This window comes from Orycteropus afer, unplaced genomic scaffold (assembly GCF_000298275.1).
Source record: "Orycteropus afer afer isolate SDZICR_OR568_19922 unplaced genomic scaffold, OryAfe1.0 scaffold00110, whole genome shotgun sequence".
Lineage (NCBI taxonomy): Eukaryota > Metazoa > Chordata > Mammalia > Tubulidentata > Orycteropodidae > Orycteropus > Orycteropus afer.
In genome coordinates this window covers 5,694,302-5,710,167 of record NW_006921697.1, presented here as the reverse complement: position 1 = coordinate 5,710,167, position 15,866 = coordinate 5,694,302, and the positions used below count along the sequence as shown (strand labels likewise).

The window sequence follows — 15,866 nt, the reverse complement described above, 5'->3', positions numbered from 1 at the left end:
TCCCCACAATGTAACCTCTCTCTTCCTACTTCCTCCCTATAGTTACTTCTTCCTTGTGTCCTTTTTAATGCATTTCTGCCCCCTGAGCTATCTCCCTGTGTAAATACTATTCCTCTCTTGGCCCGTGATCATTCTAAGGAGTATATCTGCCTGGTGAAAATGTTCACCCTATATGCCTGTCTGTTGTTTGGCTGGAAGCAATAAGAGTGAGTTCAGTTCTGGGCCTGAAAGCCAACTAGGGGCCATGGTCTCAGGGGTTTCACCAGGCTCTATCAGACAAATAAGCCTGGTCTTTTTTATGATTTTGAGTATTGTTGCACATTGTTCTCCCATTTTATCCAGGATCTCCTGCAGTAGTGGTTGATAGTGGTAGCTGGGCATGATCTAGTTCTTCTAGTCTCAGGGTCATATAGGCTGAGGTTCACGTGGTTCACTCACTAGTCCCTTGGGCTAATCATTTCCATGAGTCTTCGGGTTTTTTCATTCTTGTTTGCTCCAGACGAGGAGAGACTAATTGTTGCATCTGGATGGCTGCTTGCAAGCTTTTAAGACCTCGTATAATTGCTATGCATGCTACTCACCAAAGCAGGATATAGAACAATGTTTTTATGTAGGGATTTTTTTTTTTTTTTAATGTTAGTACATCTGGCTAACCTGTGGCTCCTGTATTCTGTTTATGAGGACTTCCTTCTTTCAGGCCTTAAGTGGCAACCTGGATGCGGCAAGAGTTGTAAACTATTAAACAATTGGTAGTATACATTCCTGAGAATTTCTGGACCTAGTAACTGGCACTTTCTATAGGATCTGTCCTATCTCCTCAGTGAAATAGCAACTCCACAGAATATATAGTATTAATACAAATAGGTGTTATTGCTCAGGAGTAATCAAGGAGTCATGATTTTGTGGAATATTTGATACAGCAGCTAAGAAAATAAATCTACATGGCAGTATTGTAACATGTCTGAGATGTTTTTCCTGTTCTGCAGGAGAGCCAGGTGCTCCTGACTCTAACAAATCCAGTGGAGAATCTCACCCATGTGACGTTGTTGGAGTGCGAGGAAGGGGACCCTGATAATATCAATAGCACTGCTAAGGTAAGAAATACTTTGCCTCATCCTGACTGACCTTGACTTTGCCTGGGGTGGCCTCATTTTCCCTGTTATTCATCCCCAGGTAGTCATCAAGTTCTTTTGATTCCACCTCCTAACTTTTTTACTTTATTCTCAAAGATAACTGCCACTGCTCTAGTTGAGGGTCTCATCACATCTTACCTGGACTGTGACTTCATTACTGAGCTCACTGTTTTCAGTCTACCCCAGACCTCCATTCCAGCCCATCTTCTATATTGCTGCAAGGGTGAACTTTCTAAAACCATTGGCTTCCCTCTGACTTTGGGTTGAAGTCCAAACTCCTTGGCATAGCATAATGACCTCACCTTTGTCTGTTCTTCCAGCGTGATGATCTCTTAAGTCCCCACATTTAGGGCTCTCCAGGTGGTACTGATTAATAGTTGTGATCTAAGCAGATCAATAGATTAGGAACTTTCATGCTGGAGAGTTGTATGTGGTATTTGTTTTACCTGAAATGTGTTCTTTCTATCCTTACTCCCCTAACCTACACATTTATCTCTTAGTCAAACACATACTTACTCATCAAGACTCATCAGATATCATCTCCTTAGGATAGACACAGACTTAAAACAAAAAACAGGACTCCTGGTGGCACAGTGGTTAAATGCTTGGCTGCTAACTGAAAAGTTGGCAGTTTAAACTCACCAGTGCCTGAGAAAGATGTGGATTAAGACTGTGTGTGTGGGTGTGTGTGTGTGTGTCTCCCCATTTAAAAACTGATAGTCCTCTTCAAGATTCCTTCAGCTTATATAAAGTATACATAAAATCAAACCCACTGCCATTGATTCTGACAGAGAGCTGCCCCATAGGATTTCCAAGGCTGTAAATCTTTCAGGAAGCAGACTGCCACATCTTTCTCCTGCAGAGTGCTTGGTGGATGGATTCCAACTACTAACCTTTTAGTTTATCCAAGTGCTTTAACAATTGTGTCACTGGGGCTCCCTTGAGCTATACATAGCACTACCTAAATACCATAATGGATGAGTTTGATTCTCATTAAGTATATGTTGAATGGATGAAATGTGGCCTTTCTACATTTTATCCCTGGTGATTCATCTAGTATTTGAAATTTCAAATAAAAAACTTATTTTATGTACCATCTATTCCTCATTCTTAATTCAGCATAGTACTTACAGCATTCATACTCATAACTGCATTCAACCTGAGAACAATTGGTAGAAAGGACCCCGCTATCTTTAATTAACTCTGTTAATCAAATAATACTTACTATTACAGAGTTTCTCCTACCCCCCTTTTTCTTTTTTTCTTTTGCTGCCTTTTACTTATTCGCATCACTTCTAAGGAGAGGAAATGACACATCTGTCCTTTGCCCTCTTTTGAAAAAGACTAATAAGCATATCCACTAAAGACAGAGACAGAAATAAGTGCCTACGGCTTATAGCCATTTTGTAGATTTGCTGTCTTTCTCTCTCTTTACACTTCCTCCTGCTACATTTATAGCTATAATTGCAAATTTGGTTGACATTGTTATCTGTTAATCTCTAACATAGTAAAGTTGAAACAGTTGCAACAGAAGTCTAAACAACAGCAAAAAAAAAAAAAAGTCACTGCTGTCGAGTCAGATCCGACTCGAGTCAGATAGCAACCCCTCCTTGGGTTTTCAAGGTGGTATCACTACGGAAATAGATTGCCCAGCCTTCCTTCTAAGGAGTGTCTGGTGAGTTTGAACTGCTGGCCTTCTGGTTAGTAGTCAAATACCTTAGGCACTATGCCACCAGAGCTCCAACAGAAGTCTGAAGAATGCTGAAATGTTTTCTATGATTATAAACATACCTAGCATCCCCATTACAGAAAATATCCAATGTGGAACAGGGGTTTTGCTTTTCTTTTTTTTAAAAAAAAGACAATATGTTTCAGATACACCAAAAGTATAGAGGCTAATACAGCAAACACCATGTAATCACCCTCTTGAGGAATAAAACATTAAAGACACATTTCATCCTCTTGTGTATCCTCTCCAGTTGAATTTGCCACTTATAGCCCCAATGAAGTAACCACTCACTTGACTTCATCATTCCCTTGTATTTCTCTCTTCTTACACTTTTATTTGAAATGTGTGTATTCTGAAACAGTGTTTTAAAAGTGCATATAGTTAGTATAATGCTGTATGTGCCCTAAAGCTTGCTACTTGCATATGTAGTAAAACCTGTAAAAACCAGAACCTGTATAAGGCAGAAACCTGTCAGAGAAGGAAAACTCACTAAAATGAGCAACAGAAAAATGGTAAGACTTCATCTTACCAAAAGTGGAAAACTTATGAGACCCAGAAAAACAAAGCAGTCCTATCAATAAGTTTCACTGTATATGTCTAGATCAGTTTAATGCTTTGGTCTATTGCACTGAATAACCAACTACCATGCATGGATTCGCTCTGAACCAGGCCTCTGTGTTGACCTCCAGGTGGTGGTGCCTCCCAAAGAGCTCATTTTAGCTGGCAAGGACGCAGCAGCAGAGTACGATGAGTTGGCAGAACCCCAGGACTTTCAGGATGACCCTGAGTGAGTGATCTTTTTTGTGACATCCCCCTTCCAACACACACACATACACACACACACAGTTGGCTGATACAGGATGCCCAGTAGTATATCCAAACTTTTTATCTGGGGCTCTTAAATTGTTCCTCCTGTTTACAAAAATAAACACTATAGAAAATTTGGGAAATACAGAAGAAAAGAAAAGAAAATCACATTAACTTCGCAGCAGTAGCGGTAAACACTGTTAACATTTTGGTGTTTGTCCTTCCAGGTATATCTTCCATCATTGCAATTATTCTATAAACAGTTTTTTTGCTGTTGTTTTTCAATTAAATATTTTTATATCTTTCCATATTAATGAAAGTTTTTCGAGTGCATGATTTTTAATGGTGTGTGCAAAAAGGGCACGGAGGCCACATGTTCTGACCTCCTCTAATCCCACAATAGGAAGACAGAATCACCATCAATAGCCCAAGGCCTATTCCTGGGAGGCCAGACATGCTTCCTCCCTCCAGCCCTTTCTCCAACCATTCCTCCCAAAGCACCCACGACCTCTCTCCTGGGTTCGATAATTCGCTGCAGTGGCCACACACAACTCACAGATTATGGGGTTTATTAGAGAAGCACCAGGCTACAATTCAAGTTCAGGAAAAACGCTCAGTCTCTCTCCCAGCCCACCGTCTCTCAGCCAAGTCTCTCACAGTCTCTCCCCCAGCAGTGCATGTCCCTTGGTGTCTTCCTCAGCAATGCGTGTCTCTTGTGTCTCTTTCCCAGCAGCACGTGTCTCTTTCAGGAGCGCGTGTCTCTTTCAGGAGCACGTCTTCCTCAACCAGCAGTTCAGAGAGAGTTCTGCCTCTAGGAGGCCTCCTTTTGAGCTTGGCAGAGTGGCCAAACCAACCAATCATAACAACAGAATTCTAAGCACCTGAGAGTGAGCCTCCCATAACATTGCATTGTGCCATGCCCAACAGAAATAACCCAGGTACATAACATTTACAATCAGGAGCTCCTCAGTTGTTCATTCCACCACTGAGTTTACAATGGCTTATGGGTAGAAAAGCCACACTAAGTAATTTATTACACCACAGTGTGACAAGATATAATATTCTGTCCGCATAGATTCACCATTTAATGTGTACCTACCCTCCCCCTTGGGAGCTCTGGTAGCATAGTGGCTAAGGCACTTGACTGCTAACCAGAAGGCTGGCGGTTCAAACCCACCAGCCACTCCTCGGAAGGAAGATGGGGCAATCTACTTCCATAGTGATACTGCCTCGGAAACCCAAGGAGGGGTCGCTATGAGTCAGGTCCAACTCTACGGCATATAACAACAACAACAACAAACCCTCCCCCTTAAAGTAATTACTAGATTTTACTGTCATACCTAATAGCTGAGAAGTAAAAAACCAAACCTTTCTCTGGATAGGGAATATATCAGGATTCATCCCCAAAACATTAATCATGTCACTTATTTGAACCAAACCCACTGCCATGGTGTCCATTCCAACTCATAGCAACCCTACTGGAATGAGTAGAATCTTTACAGAAGCAGATTGTCTTATCTTTTTCCTGCAGAGCAGCTTTTTGGTTCAAACTGCTGACCTTTTGGTTAGCAGCCCAGTGCTTTAACCACAATGCTACTCAAAAAAAGAAACCTACTGCCAATGAGTGAGTTGCAACTCGTAGCAACCCCATAGAGTTTCCAAGTCTGTAAATCTTTATGAGAGCAGACTGCCTCATCTTTCTCCCATAGAGCAGCTGGTGTGTTCAAACTGCCTACCTTTTGGTTAGCAGCTGAGTGCCTTACCAAGTGCCACCAGGGCGCCTTAAATTATTTATACAGAGAGAATTCAATACAAGCAATTGTTAAGTTGGTTAAACTTATTAAATAGGTAACTGAAAGGGCAAAAGAGAACTGTAAAGTACCCCAGAGGTAGCATCTTTATGAAGCATCTACCATCTCTAGGGCTGAGAAAGCAAAGGGAAATGTTAGAATTATTAAAATTTAGAAGCTTGAGGGAGGAGCCCCCATAAAGCTAATACTCAGACCTCTGGGCAATCGGGACGGAGCACTGCTTGGCTGGTGCTGGCATCTCAAGGTGGCATAGGAGGGGTGGCATGATAAGGCTGATTATGCAGGAGTTGGGAATCTGCAACTGGATACTGCCACTTCAGGGATGAAGAAACATTGCTGAAGTGATGCGTACAGGCATTGCAAACAAACAGGAAGCTCACAGAGAGGAACAAGGCCCTTCTCCCTCCAGGCTCCTAGTCTCCTATTAGAGCCTCTGTTAACAGAGCCTAACAGGGAGCCAGCCTACGAAACAAATGTGTTTAGCAGAATCCTGTGTCACAAAGCAGGATATATAGAAAGGCAGGTTTGGAGTCAAAAAACATTAGTTTAGTAAGTGGGCACAGGGACCATTAAAGGGTTTTTAGCAGAATGATTAAAAGCTTAAAAGATTAAAAATGATTAAAAATGATTAAATGATCAAAATACTGGAGAGAAGAGAGAACCTGGGATAAGTTGGAAAATAAAGTGAAGGTGAGATTAGTACAGTGATTACCAAATTTGATTTAACTTGAGAAAGCACCAGGGGGCTGGTATTTTGTTTTGTTTTTTTTATTTTTTAGAGTCCAAGGTCCCATCCCCAGACATTCTCTTTTAGCAGATCTAGGTGAAGACTAGGATCTCTGGTGGTATAGTGGTTAAGGCATTTGGCTGCTAACCAAAAGTTTGGTGTTTGAATCCACTGGCCACTCTGCAGAAGAAAGATGAGGCAGTCTGCTTCCATAAAGATTTACAGCCTTAGGAACCCATTAGAGGGTCACTATGAGTTGGAATCAACTCATTGGCAGTGTATTTAGGATTGATTGAGATAAAGATCAGAAATCTAAATTTTTTTAAAAAATGCTCCCCAGATATCAGTGGTTACCTGGGAAGGTAAAAATGAGAAAGAACAACTTGCTTTGTACTTCATATTGTTCTTAACTGTTTGAATTTTTTTTCATATGAATTTGATATGAGTCGAGGGTTTAGTCACTATAATAAGAACTACATTCTCTTAAATCCTTGGCTTTTTGTGGTTCATTCCACCACCACTGGTTGCTGTCAAGTCAGTGTTGACTCATGGTGACACCCCCATGTATGTCCTTAAGTTATTGTGTTCATTAGATACACAAGTTTGTTAAGCCAAGGTGAACGTCTGGAAAGATGTTCAAAAATAGCATAAATTCCAATTAGAGTACATGACAGATTAATAGAAAATTGAATTAATTATATGTCACAGCAATGTATTTTACAGAACTTTTAAATATCTGGAAATTAATACCACATAATACTGTACAGATATGCAAATGTTTAATTCCAGTAACTTTCCTTAGAGTAAAAAATAGCACTTGGATAATTTATCAAATTCTGTTTATTTCATTGCCCTTTTACTTATTGAAGCTAAGTTATTAAAGCATAACTTTAAGTGCTGAAACAGAAACCCCAACTCAAGAGACTTTTTTCTTAAAATTCCTAATATATATGAAGGTGTTTACCAAAAAAGCACTGAAAATTGTATTCTAGAAATTGCCTTAAAGCTCTGAGTTCTTAAAACTTCCCACAGTATCATTTTCTATCTAATTATTACCACCACATGTGCACAAAGATCAATGTAAAGAGATGTCTACAGCAGCATTGTTTATAATAGAAAAAAATTGGGAACAGCATCAGTATATACCAATCACGGTAAATGTACAATAGAATACTGTGTTTAAAAAAAAAAAGAATGAGGATGGTCTGTATACACCAATGTGAAAAGGTGTTTGTGTTATAGTAAGTGGAAAAAAAGAAACTTACGGGATAGTATGCTCCATTTGTGTTTTCTAAAAAAAGGCAAAAAATACCTGATAGGGTAGGAGTCAAAGTGTTTACAGTTTTCTTCTGGGAGGGTGGTATGTTGAAGGAGAGAATAAAGGGAAGGACTTTAACTTTTTCCCATTTGAATTTTTTGTGGCAGTATTTTACTTTTTTAATATTAAAAAATTAAAAGGTTATTATGCTATTAAAAGGTTAAAGGACATTTTGCTGAAGAAACTCTCTTTATTGCTGATAAATGGGGTGGTAGTCAGATCTTGTCATCAGAGATTTCTGTTGTGCCATAAAATGACTAAGTTTTAGTGGTTTGACAGACTTATAACCTAATGCTGTACTTATTTCCTCTGACAGTGTTATAGCCTTCAGAAAGGCCAACAAAGTGGGAATTTTCATCAAAGTTACACCACAACGCGAGGAGGGCGATGTGACCGTATGCTTTAAGATGAAACATGATTTTAAAAACCTGGCAGCACCCATCCGCCCCATCGAAGAAAGTGAGCAGGGCACAGAAGTCATCTGGCTCACTCAGCATGTAGAACTCAGCTTGGGCCCACTTCTTCCTTAAAAGATTCCTCTGGTAGGCAGATTCCAAAGGACAGTGTCTACATGAACCTATGTTTAAATACCGAAGCCACTGCTTAGTTAGGCCTTGTTTATTCATGATGTGGGGGCCTAGGCCTAGGCAAGGCATTAGGAGCACAGGGAAACTGCTGTTCCTCTTGCTGTCCCTTCTGTAACACCAGTAAACCTGTGTCTCCCTCACCAAACCCTGCATGTCAAGTAACAACAGCATATGTCCATCCCAAGAAAGGGAGCAGCTATTCCTTAGAGTGGTGTTAGATTTACCACCTGAGAAATTCTGACTATAATATCTCTGAATTTGATCTCAGAAGGATCAGAATCTCACAGATGAAACTTAAAATTATAACCCAATGGTGGACTTGCTGTTAATGATTCAGCATTGGTCTCCGTGTACCAGCTGCTTTTTGCATTGCATTAGATGTAATCTTCAGTCTGAACATATCCCTTCATTTTCCATCATGGCTTCCATCTTGCCATAGAGTTTTCCATTTGACACACACACATACACAAAATAGAATTGTCACATTGTCTTTTGCTTTATGATGATTGGAACAACCTGTGCAATCCCTAAGGCACTCATTTATTTGCTCTTTTAATGAAAACAGAACATTATTTGTTGACTACTCTTAAAATTTTTCCTTAGTGGAATATGAAACTCTTGTCTTTTACGAAGAATTAGAGAAGCAAATAATTACCAAATCAAGGGAGTGGCAAATTCTGTTCATTTAAATGTTGCCACAATATCCAGGAAGTAATACTGCCACAAGGAGGCAATCTTTTTATGTAACTCCCTATGCCCCCCTCTCTTCTCTGCCTCTTTAGCTCCATAAATTGTTCAGAGTATTTTGGACCTGGAAAGAGTCCAAAGAAAACATGAGTGAATAAGTTCACTCCTCTAATGCAAAACACAAAAAAACATTTTATAGGTTAGATGATTTTTTTTTTTTTTTTAAGGCATCTGATCTAATGTTCTTTGCATTGATTTGAAGGGGAAATTGACAGTTACAATCTTTAGAATCTAAAACTGGATATGAAGAACGAAAACTTTTCCTGAATTTATGATTTTTATCTATGATATGTCTTATGAGACCATTTTGATTGTAAACCATAGAATAGTTCATCAGATAGCCCAGATACTGGCCTGACAGCACAGACGCTATTTCCCTTGGTGTCCTGGATTGGATTGCTAACCTGGATCCTGTGATGTTTTCTAAAATGAGACTTGACACAGTATGCCACCAGCTGCACCACCTTCTCAGTAAATGTATTGTTAACAAGTGACCAACAACATTTGGGGAAAGGGGAAATTTCGTCTTTACCCTAGTTTTGTTTTCAATTTGAAGTATTTTGTTTAAAGAAAAAAAACGATGATGTACTGTAATCTAGAGTACAGATAGGACAAAGTAAATTGTCTTACCTTGAAAGATAAAAATTTAGGAAACCTTTGAAAAACACTAAATTGTACTCTTAAGGTCAAGCTAATTATATGAAACAATATTCCTACAGAGTAATATATATGTTGCAGTGTAAGAATAAATTACTCGTGTATATTATATGACAATGATAAATAGGGTTTAGCCTGTTAGGAGTTGGAATGGGGGTTGGATAGTGACAAACTTGCAGACTATAGGAAGAATTTAAGTTTTTGTAACACTGCAGAGTGTCAAAATAATTTTTATTTCACTACCTACTAAAGCCTACTATGAAGCCACTGCTCCATAATTGCCAGTGGAGGAAATGGGCATCAAAGTAGAGGATAGCTTTTTATGTTTACAGATTTCATAGACTACACACAGTTGTATGTCATGTGTTTATGGCATATAGCTGGTATATGTTTCCAAAAATAATGTTAAAGTTATAGGTCTCACACCCTCACAAAAACAATTTTGATAATAGAATAATTATTTCATCAGAAGCCAAATTAACTTTCAGAATAGCAGCCATGGATTTAATGTTTCCTCAGGATAGTTTTTAGTGCAGGCTGGTATTTTGTGTGTTCATAGAAATGTTTCCTCATTCAGCTGGTGAAATTAGGAATTGTATTTGTTGCTTTTTTATATTAGATCACATGTAAGATTGTCTAATGCATAGTTAGTGTGGACCACTCCAGAAGAGTTAGATTCCAGTAGCACTTGAAAGTATAATTTTGGAAATTTAAGTCTGTGTTGATTCAGATTTGTGATTTGATTAACCCACCAGTTTTCTTTTGTTCAAAGTGCTGATAGGCGTAATGAGCTAAATGTCATCCATATTTGTGAAGAAACATCTTTGGTCCCTTTTGGGAATAAGAGGCACTCCTTGATCTTGATTAAATGGCAGGTTACTGTTTTGCCTTACTGCTTAACTTACTGTAGTGAAATAAAGCAGATGACGCTTGAGTGTGTCTTTTGTTTGGGATCATGAAGACTGAACTGGCACAGTTGAGAGTCGGAAGACAGAGAATCAAGAGAGTTCATATATGAAGATCAGGGGGACATGCTGCCTTCTGTCAGTTATTTACATGAACTAAGCTAAAGCCTCCTATCAGGTTAGTTCATTAGAACATTATGTAAGTAAATGTTGGTTGAGCTCCTTGTAAACATGTTCTTAGTTAGAGTTGTTATGTAAATGCTATTTTGTTAGGCCTCTACCTGCTTTAAGCCTAAGTCATTGCTCCCAAAGATATCCTTACAAATACACAAACTAATCCAATCTGACAAGTAACCACTCACCTTCATCTGTAGCCATATACTCTTTGATGAATTGTTCATGCTCCTTCTGTTGAAAGCCAACCCCACCACTTAATGCACTAGATCCCATCCTCATGTCTGTTCAGGGATATCAAGTCAGCAATTCTCCCCTGCTTTTGCTGCCTCATAATGTTCCCTCCTTTGCATCATTTTTATCAACATCCTATGATTTTCTCATCGTTAAAAAAAATTGACCTCTTACCCCTCTTCAGCTGCCCCTGCCCTCCTTTCTCTGCTTTCTTTAATACAAAACTGGTAACTCCACCTTCCAGGTCCCCTCTTCCCATTCTCACCTAAAGGCATTCCAGTTAGTCTGTCATCCCCACCGTTTCATCAGAACTGTTCTCAAGGTTACTGGTGATCTCCACATTGCCACATCCAACCAAAACTAAATTCACTGATGTTGAATCGATTCCAACTCACAGTGACCCCCATTGGGTTTCCAAGGTGGCAAATCTTTACGGAAGTAGATTGCCCCATCTTTCTTCCATAGAGTGGCTGGTGGGTTTGAACCATCAACCTTCTGGTTAGCAGTGCTTAGCAGTCAAATGCCTCAGGCACTGTACCACCAGAGCTCCTTCACTGCCACATAGAACTGTCAATTATCAGTCTTACTTAACCTTCCAATAGCATCTGACAGTTAACCTCTCCCTTTTCTCTGAAACTTTCTTTGCTTGGTTTCCAAGACATCCTCCTGGTTTTCCATCTGCTGCACTGGCAACTTTTCTTCCATACTGTTTTCTAGTTCTTCCCCCATCTCCTTAACTTGGGAATGTACCAGGCCTCATTTTTTATGCTTCTTTTCTGTCTATATTCATTCTTTTAGCAATCTCACCCAGTTGTCAGACCATGTCTCAAATTTAAATGCCAACTCTAAAAAACTCTCTGAAAGTCTCCCTCACTACATCTGCCTCTCCTATAGTTGCCTCTAACTAAATGGCAACTGTATCTTTCCAATTTGCTTAGAACAGAAGCCTTGGTATCACTCTTGGTTCCTCTTAGATGCCACATGTAAGAACTCAGCAAATCCTGTCAGCCTTACCTTCAAACTATGGCCACTTCACACTATCTCCACTATTACTACCCTGGGCCAAGCCACCATCTTCATAGACCCTTGGGTTATTTCAGTAGTGTCCAAACTAGTCTTCCTGAAACTACCCTGATCCTGAACCTACTCTTTAGTCAGTTTTCACTAACCAGCCAGTGTGAATAAATCATAACTCTTAAATCTGTTTAAGACCCTTGAAAGACTTTTTAGTATGGTCAAGTGTAAATGATAAAGTCCTTACATTAGCTTATGAGGTACATAATCTGAGACCCACCCCTCACCTCCACATCCCCAGATTCATCTCCTGCTCTCCCCTGCTATGCTGATTCTAATCCAGCCTCTCTACCTCCTTGCTGTGCCTGAAAAACCCCAGGCAGACTCCCTCTCAAGGCCTTTGCACATCCTTCCTCCACCTGGAAAACTCTTCTCCCAGATATCTGTATAGCTCACACTCTCACTACATTTAGGTCTTTGTTCAAAAGTTTCCTTCTTAGTGTCAAACCAGTCCTTTTTAGGTCCAGTCTCAGTATTTATCTACTTAACCTTCCCTAGCCATATTTAATATTGTAGACTGCTATCCTCTAAACACATTCCCTAGCTTCATTTTTCCCCCCACCCCGGGGACTAGTCATCCAACATACTATATATTTCTTCTAACTCATATTGGAACATAAGAGCCATTAGGCCAGGAATTTTGTTTTTCCAGCTTTTAAATTATCTGCAGAGCCTAGAACAATGTCTTGCAAATAGTTGTTAGGTGCCGTCGAGTCAGCTCTGACTCACAGTGACCCTATGTACTACAGAACAAAACACTGTCTGGTCGTGCACCATCCTCAGTATTTGCTGTGCTTGAGCCCATCATTGCAGCCACTTTGTCAATCCATGACATTGAGGTTCTTGTCCTTTTTCACTGCATCTACCAAGCATGATTCCCTTCTCCCTTCTCCAGGGACTGGTCCCTTCTGACAAGATGACCAAATTACGTGAGATGAAGTCTAGCCATTCTTGCTTCTGAGGAGCATTTGGGTTATTCTTCCAAAACAGATTTGTTCCTTCTTCTGGCAGTCTGTGGTACTTTCAGTATTCTTTGCCACACCACAATTCAAATGCATCAAGTCTTCATGCTCTTGCTTCTTCATAGTCTAGCTTTCACATGCATATGAATTAATTGAAAATTCCATGGCTTGGGTCAGATGCACTTTGTCTTCAAAGTGACATCTTTGGTTCTTAAAACTTTAAAGATGTCTTTTGCACCAGATTTGCCCAATGTGGTACATTGTCTTATTTCTTGATTGGCGCCTCCATGGGTGTTGATTGTGAATCCAAGTAAAATGAAATCCCTGACAACTTCATTGTTTTCTCCATTTACTGTGATGTTGCTTATTCGTCCAGTTGTGAAGATACTTGTTTTCTTTATGTTGAGGTATAATCCATACTGAAGTCTGTAGTCTGATCTTCATCAATCAGTTCTTCAAGTCAGCTTCACTTTCAGCAAGCAGTGTTGTGTCATCTGTATATGGCAGGTTGTTAATGAATCTTCCTCCAATCCTGATGCCTCATTCTTCATATAGACCAGCTTCTGGGTTTGCTCAGCATAGAGATTGAATAAGTATAGTGAAAGGATACAACCCTGACATACACCTTTCCTGATTTTAAACCATGCTTGTTGTTTGAACAACTGCTTTTTGCAGGTTCCTCATGAGCACAATTAAGTGTTTTGGAATTCCCATTCTTAACAATGTTACACATAAGATGTTATGATCCACACAGTCAAATGCCTTTGCATAGTCAATAAAAGACATGTAAATATCTTTCTAATATTCTTTGCTTTCAACCAAGATCCATTTCACATCAGCAGTGATGTCCCTTGTTCTGCTTCTTCTGAATCTGACTAGAATTTCTGGAAGTTCCTATCAATGTATAGCTGCAACCATTTTTTAATTACTTTCAGCAAAATTTTGCTTGGGTGCGATGTTAATGATATTGTTTGATAACTTCCACATTGTGTTGGATCACTTTTCTTAGAATGATGTAAGTATGGATCTCTTCCAATCAGTTGACCAGGTAGCTATCTTCAGTTTTCTTGTTATAAACAAGTGAGTGGTTCCAGCATTGTATCTCTTTGTTGAAACATCCCAGTGGGTATTCTGTCAATTCGTAGAGCCCTTTTATTCCCCAGTTTCTTCAGGGCTGCTTAGACTTCTTGCAGTATTCTCAGTTCTTAATCATATGCTACCTCCTGAAATAGCTGAATGTCAACCAGTTCTTTTTCATATAGTGATTCTGTGTATTCCTTTCATTTTCTTTTGCTGCTTCCTACATCATTCAGTATTTTGCCCTTAGAATCCTTCAGTATTGCAACTTGAGGCTTGACGTTTTTCTTCAGTTCTTTCTGCTTCAGAAATGCTTTTGGCTTTCTAATGCCAGATCTTTACACATTTCATTATAATACTTTGTCTTTTTGAGCTGCCCTTTGAAATCTTCTGTTTAGATCTTTTATTTCATCATTTCTTTGATTTGCATTAGCTACTCTGTTAAGAGCAAGTTTCAGACTCTTCTGACATCGGTTTTTGTCTTTTCCTCCTTTCTTGTCTTTTTAATGACCTTTTGCTTTCTTCATGTATGACATTCTTTTTTTTCTTTTTTATGCATTTTATTGAAATATAATTCATGTACAGTGAAATACACAAAACTAAAGTGACATGGGTCAGTGCTTTTTTTTTTTTTTTGTAGTGCGCCCTCCCCTTCCCTCCTGCCCCTGGCAACCAACAAAGTTTCCCTCCATATATAACCTTTCCTTGACCCTCCACAACAACAGACTAAAACTATATTTGTCCTTCTGTGATTGACTTATTTCACTCAGCATAATGTCTTCCAAATTCATCCATATTATGCGTTGTTTTGCAGACTCTACATTATTCTTTAGTGCTGTATAGCATTCCACTGTGTGTATGTAACATAGCTTGGTCATCTGTTCTTCCGCAGATGGGTACATAGGTTGTTTCCATCTTTTTACTATTGTAAATAGTGCTGCAGTGAACCTGAGTGTGCATATATCCATTCCTCTCCTGGCTCTCACCTCTCTAAGAATCTATACCTAGTAATGGGATTGCTGGGTCAAATAATGTCTCCAATTCCAGCTTTCTAAGGGATCGCCATATTGCTTTCCACAGTGCTTGTATCACTTCACAGTCCCACCAGCAGTGTATGATAGTCCCAATCTCGCCACATCCCCACCAGCATTTCTTATTTTCTGTCTTGTTGAACCTTGCCATCAGTGCTGTGGTAAGACGGTATCTCATTGTTTTGATTTGCATTTCTGATGGCCAATGATCGTGAACATCTCTTCATGTATTAGCTGACCACCTGAATGAATATCCTCCTCGGTGAAGTGTCTATTCATGTCTTCTGCCCATTTTTCAATTGGATTGTTAATTTCTTTGGTGTTGAGGCATTGGAGTTTTCTATAAATCTTAGTGATAAGTCCCTTGCTAGGTATGTAATTATCGGCAAATATTAATTTGTTGCTGTCATTTTTGTTACATGCTTTTTCGTGCTGTTGATTTCTTTGTTCCGTATAATTTTATGTGCTGAGCCTGTTTTGTTTATGAATCGTGTTATCAATTTCTTTGTTGCTGTTGTTTTAATATTTGCTAAATATTTGTGCTGGTCCTCTTTTTTATTTTGATGTGAACATTTATGATTTTTCTTTGAAGTTACCCTGTGATTTGTAGTTTTCTTCCCAAGTTGAGAACAGTCTGTTCTACCTTGTAGTTATCTTGACTTCTCTACCATCTAGAAGTTCTTTAACGACAGTTTTTTCCCTCTTTTTGGTTTGTAGTTGTCCCCATTTGTCAATTGATGTGTCTGGTTCCCTGTTTACAATCTTGTAGGCTTATTTACTTTGGATACTTCCATCGCTGGGTTGGTTTCTGGGTGTTAATGGTCATTTGTTGTTGGTTTTGTTGCTTCTCTGTCCAAATGGCTCCCTTTAGCATCTCTTGTAAGGTTGGTCTG

General features: G+C 39.3%; 1 protein-coding gene across 1 annotated transcript in view; it reads left to right on the top strand.

Annotated features, from left to right (window-relative positions):
- DCTN4 (dynactin subunit 4) overlaps positions 1-8,055 on the top strand; it is a 41,313-nt gene extending 33,258 nt beyond the window's left edge. Inside the window, exons 12-14 of the mRNA XM_007943626.1 lie at positions 987-1,094; positions 3,552-3,649; positions 7,842-8,055. Of these exons, the coding sequence (XP_007941817.1) occupies positions 987-1,094; positions 3,552-3,649; positions 7,842-8,055 (420 nt within the window). The remainder of the gene's footprint in view (positions 1-986; positions 1,095-3,551; positions 3,650-7,841) is intronic.
- Positions 8,056-15,866: the final 7,811 nt, after the last annotated feature.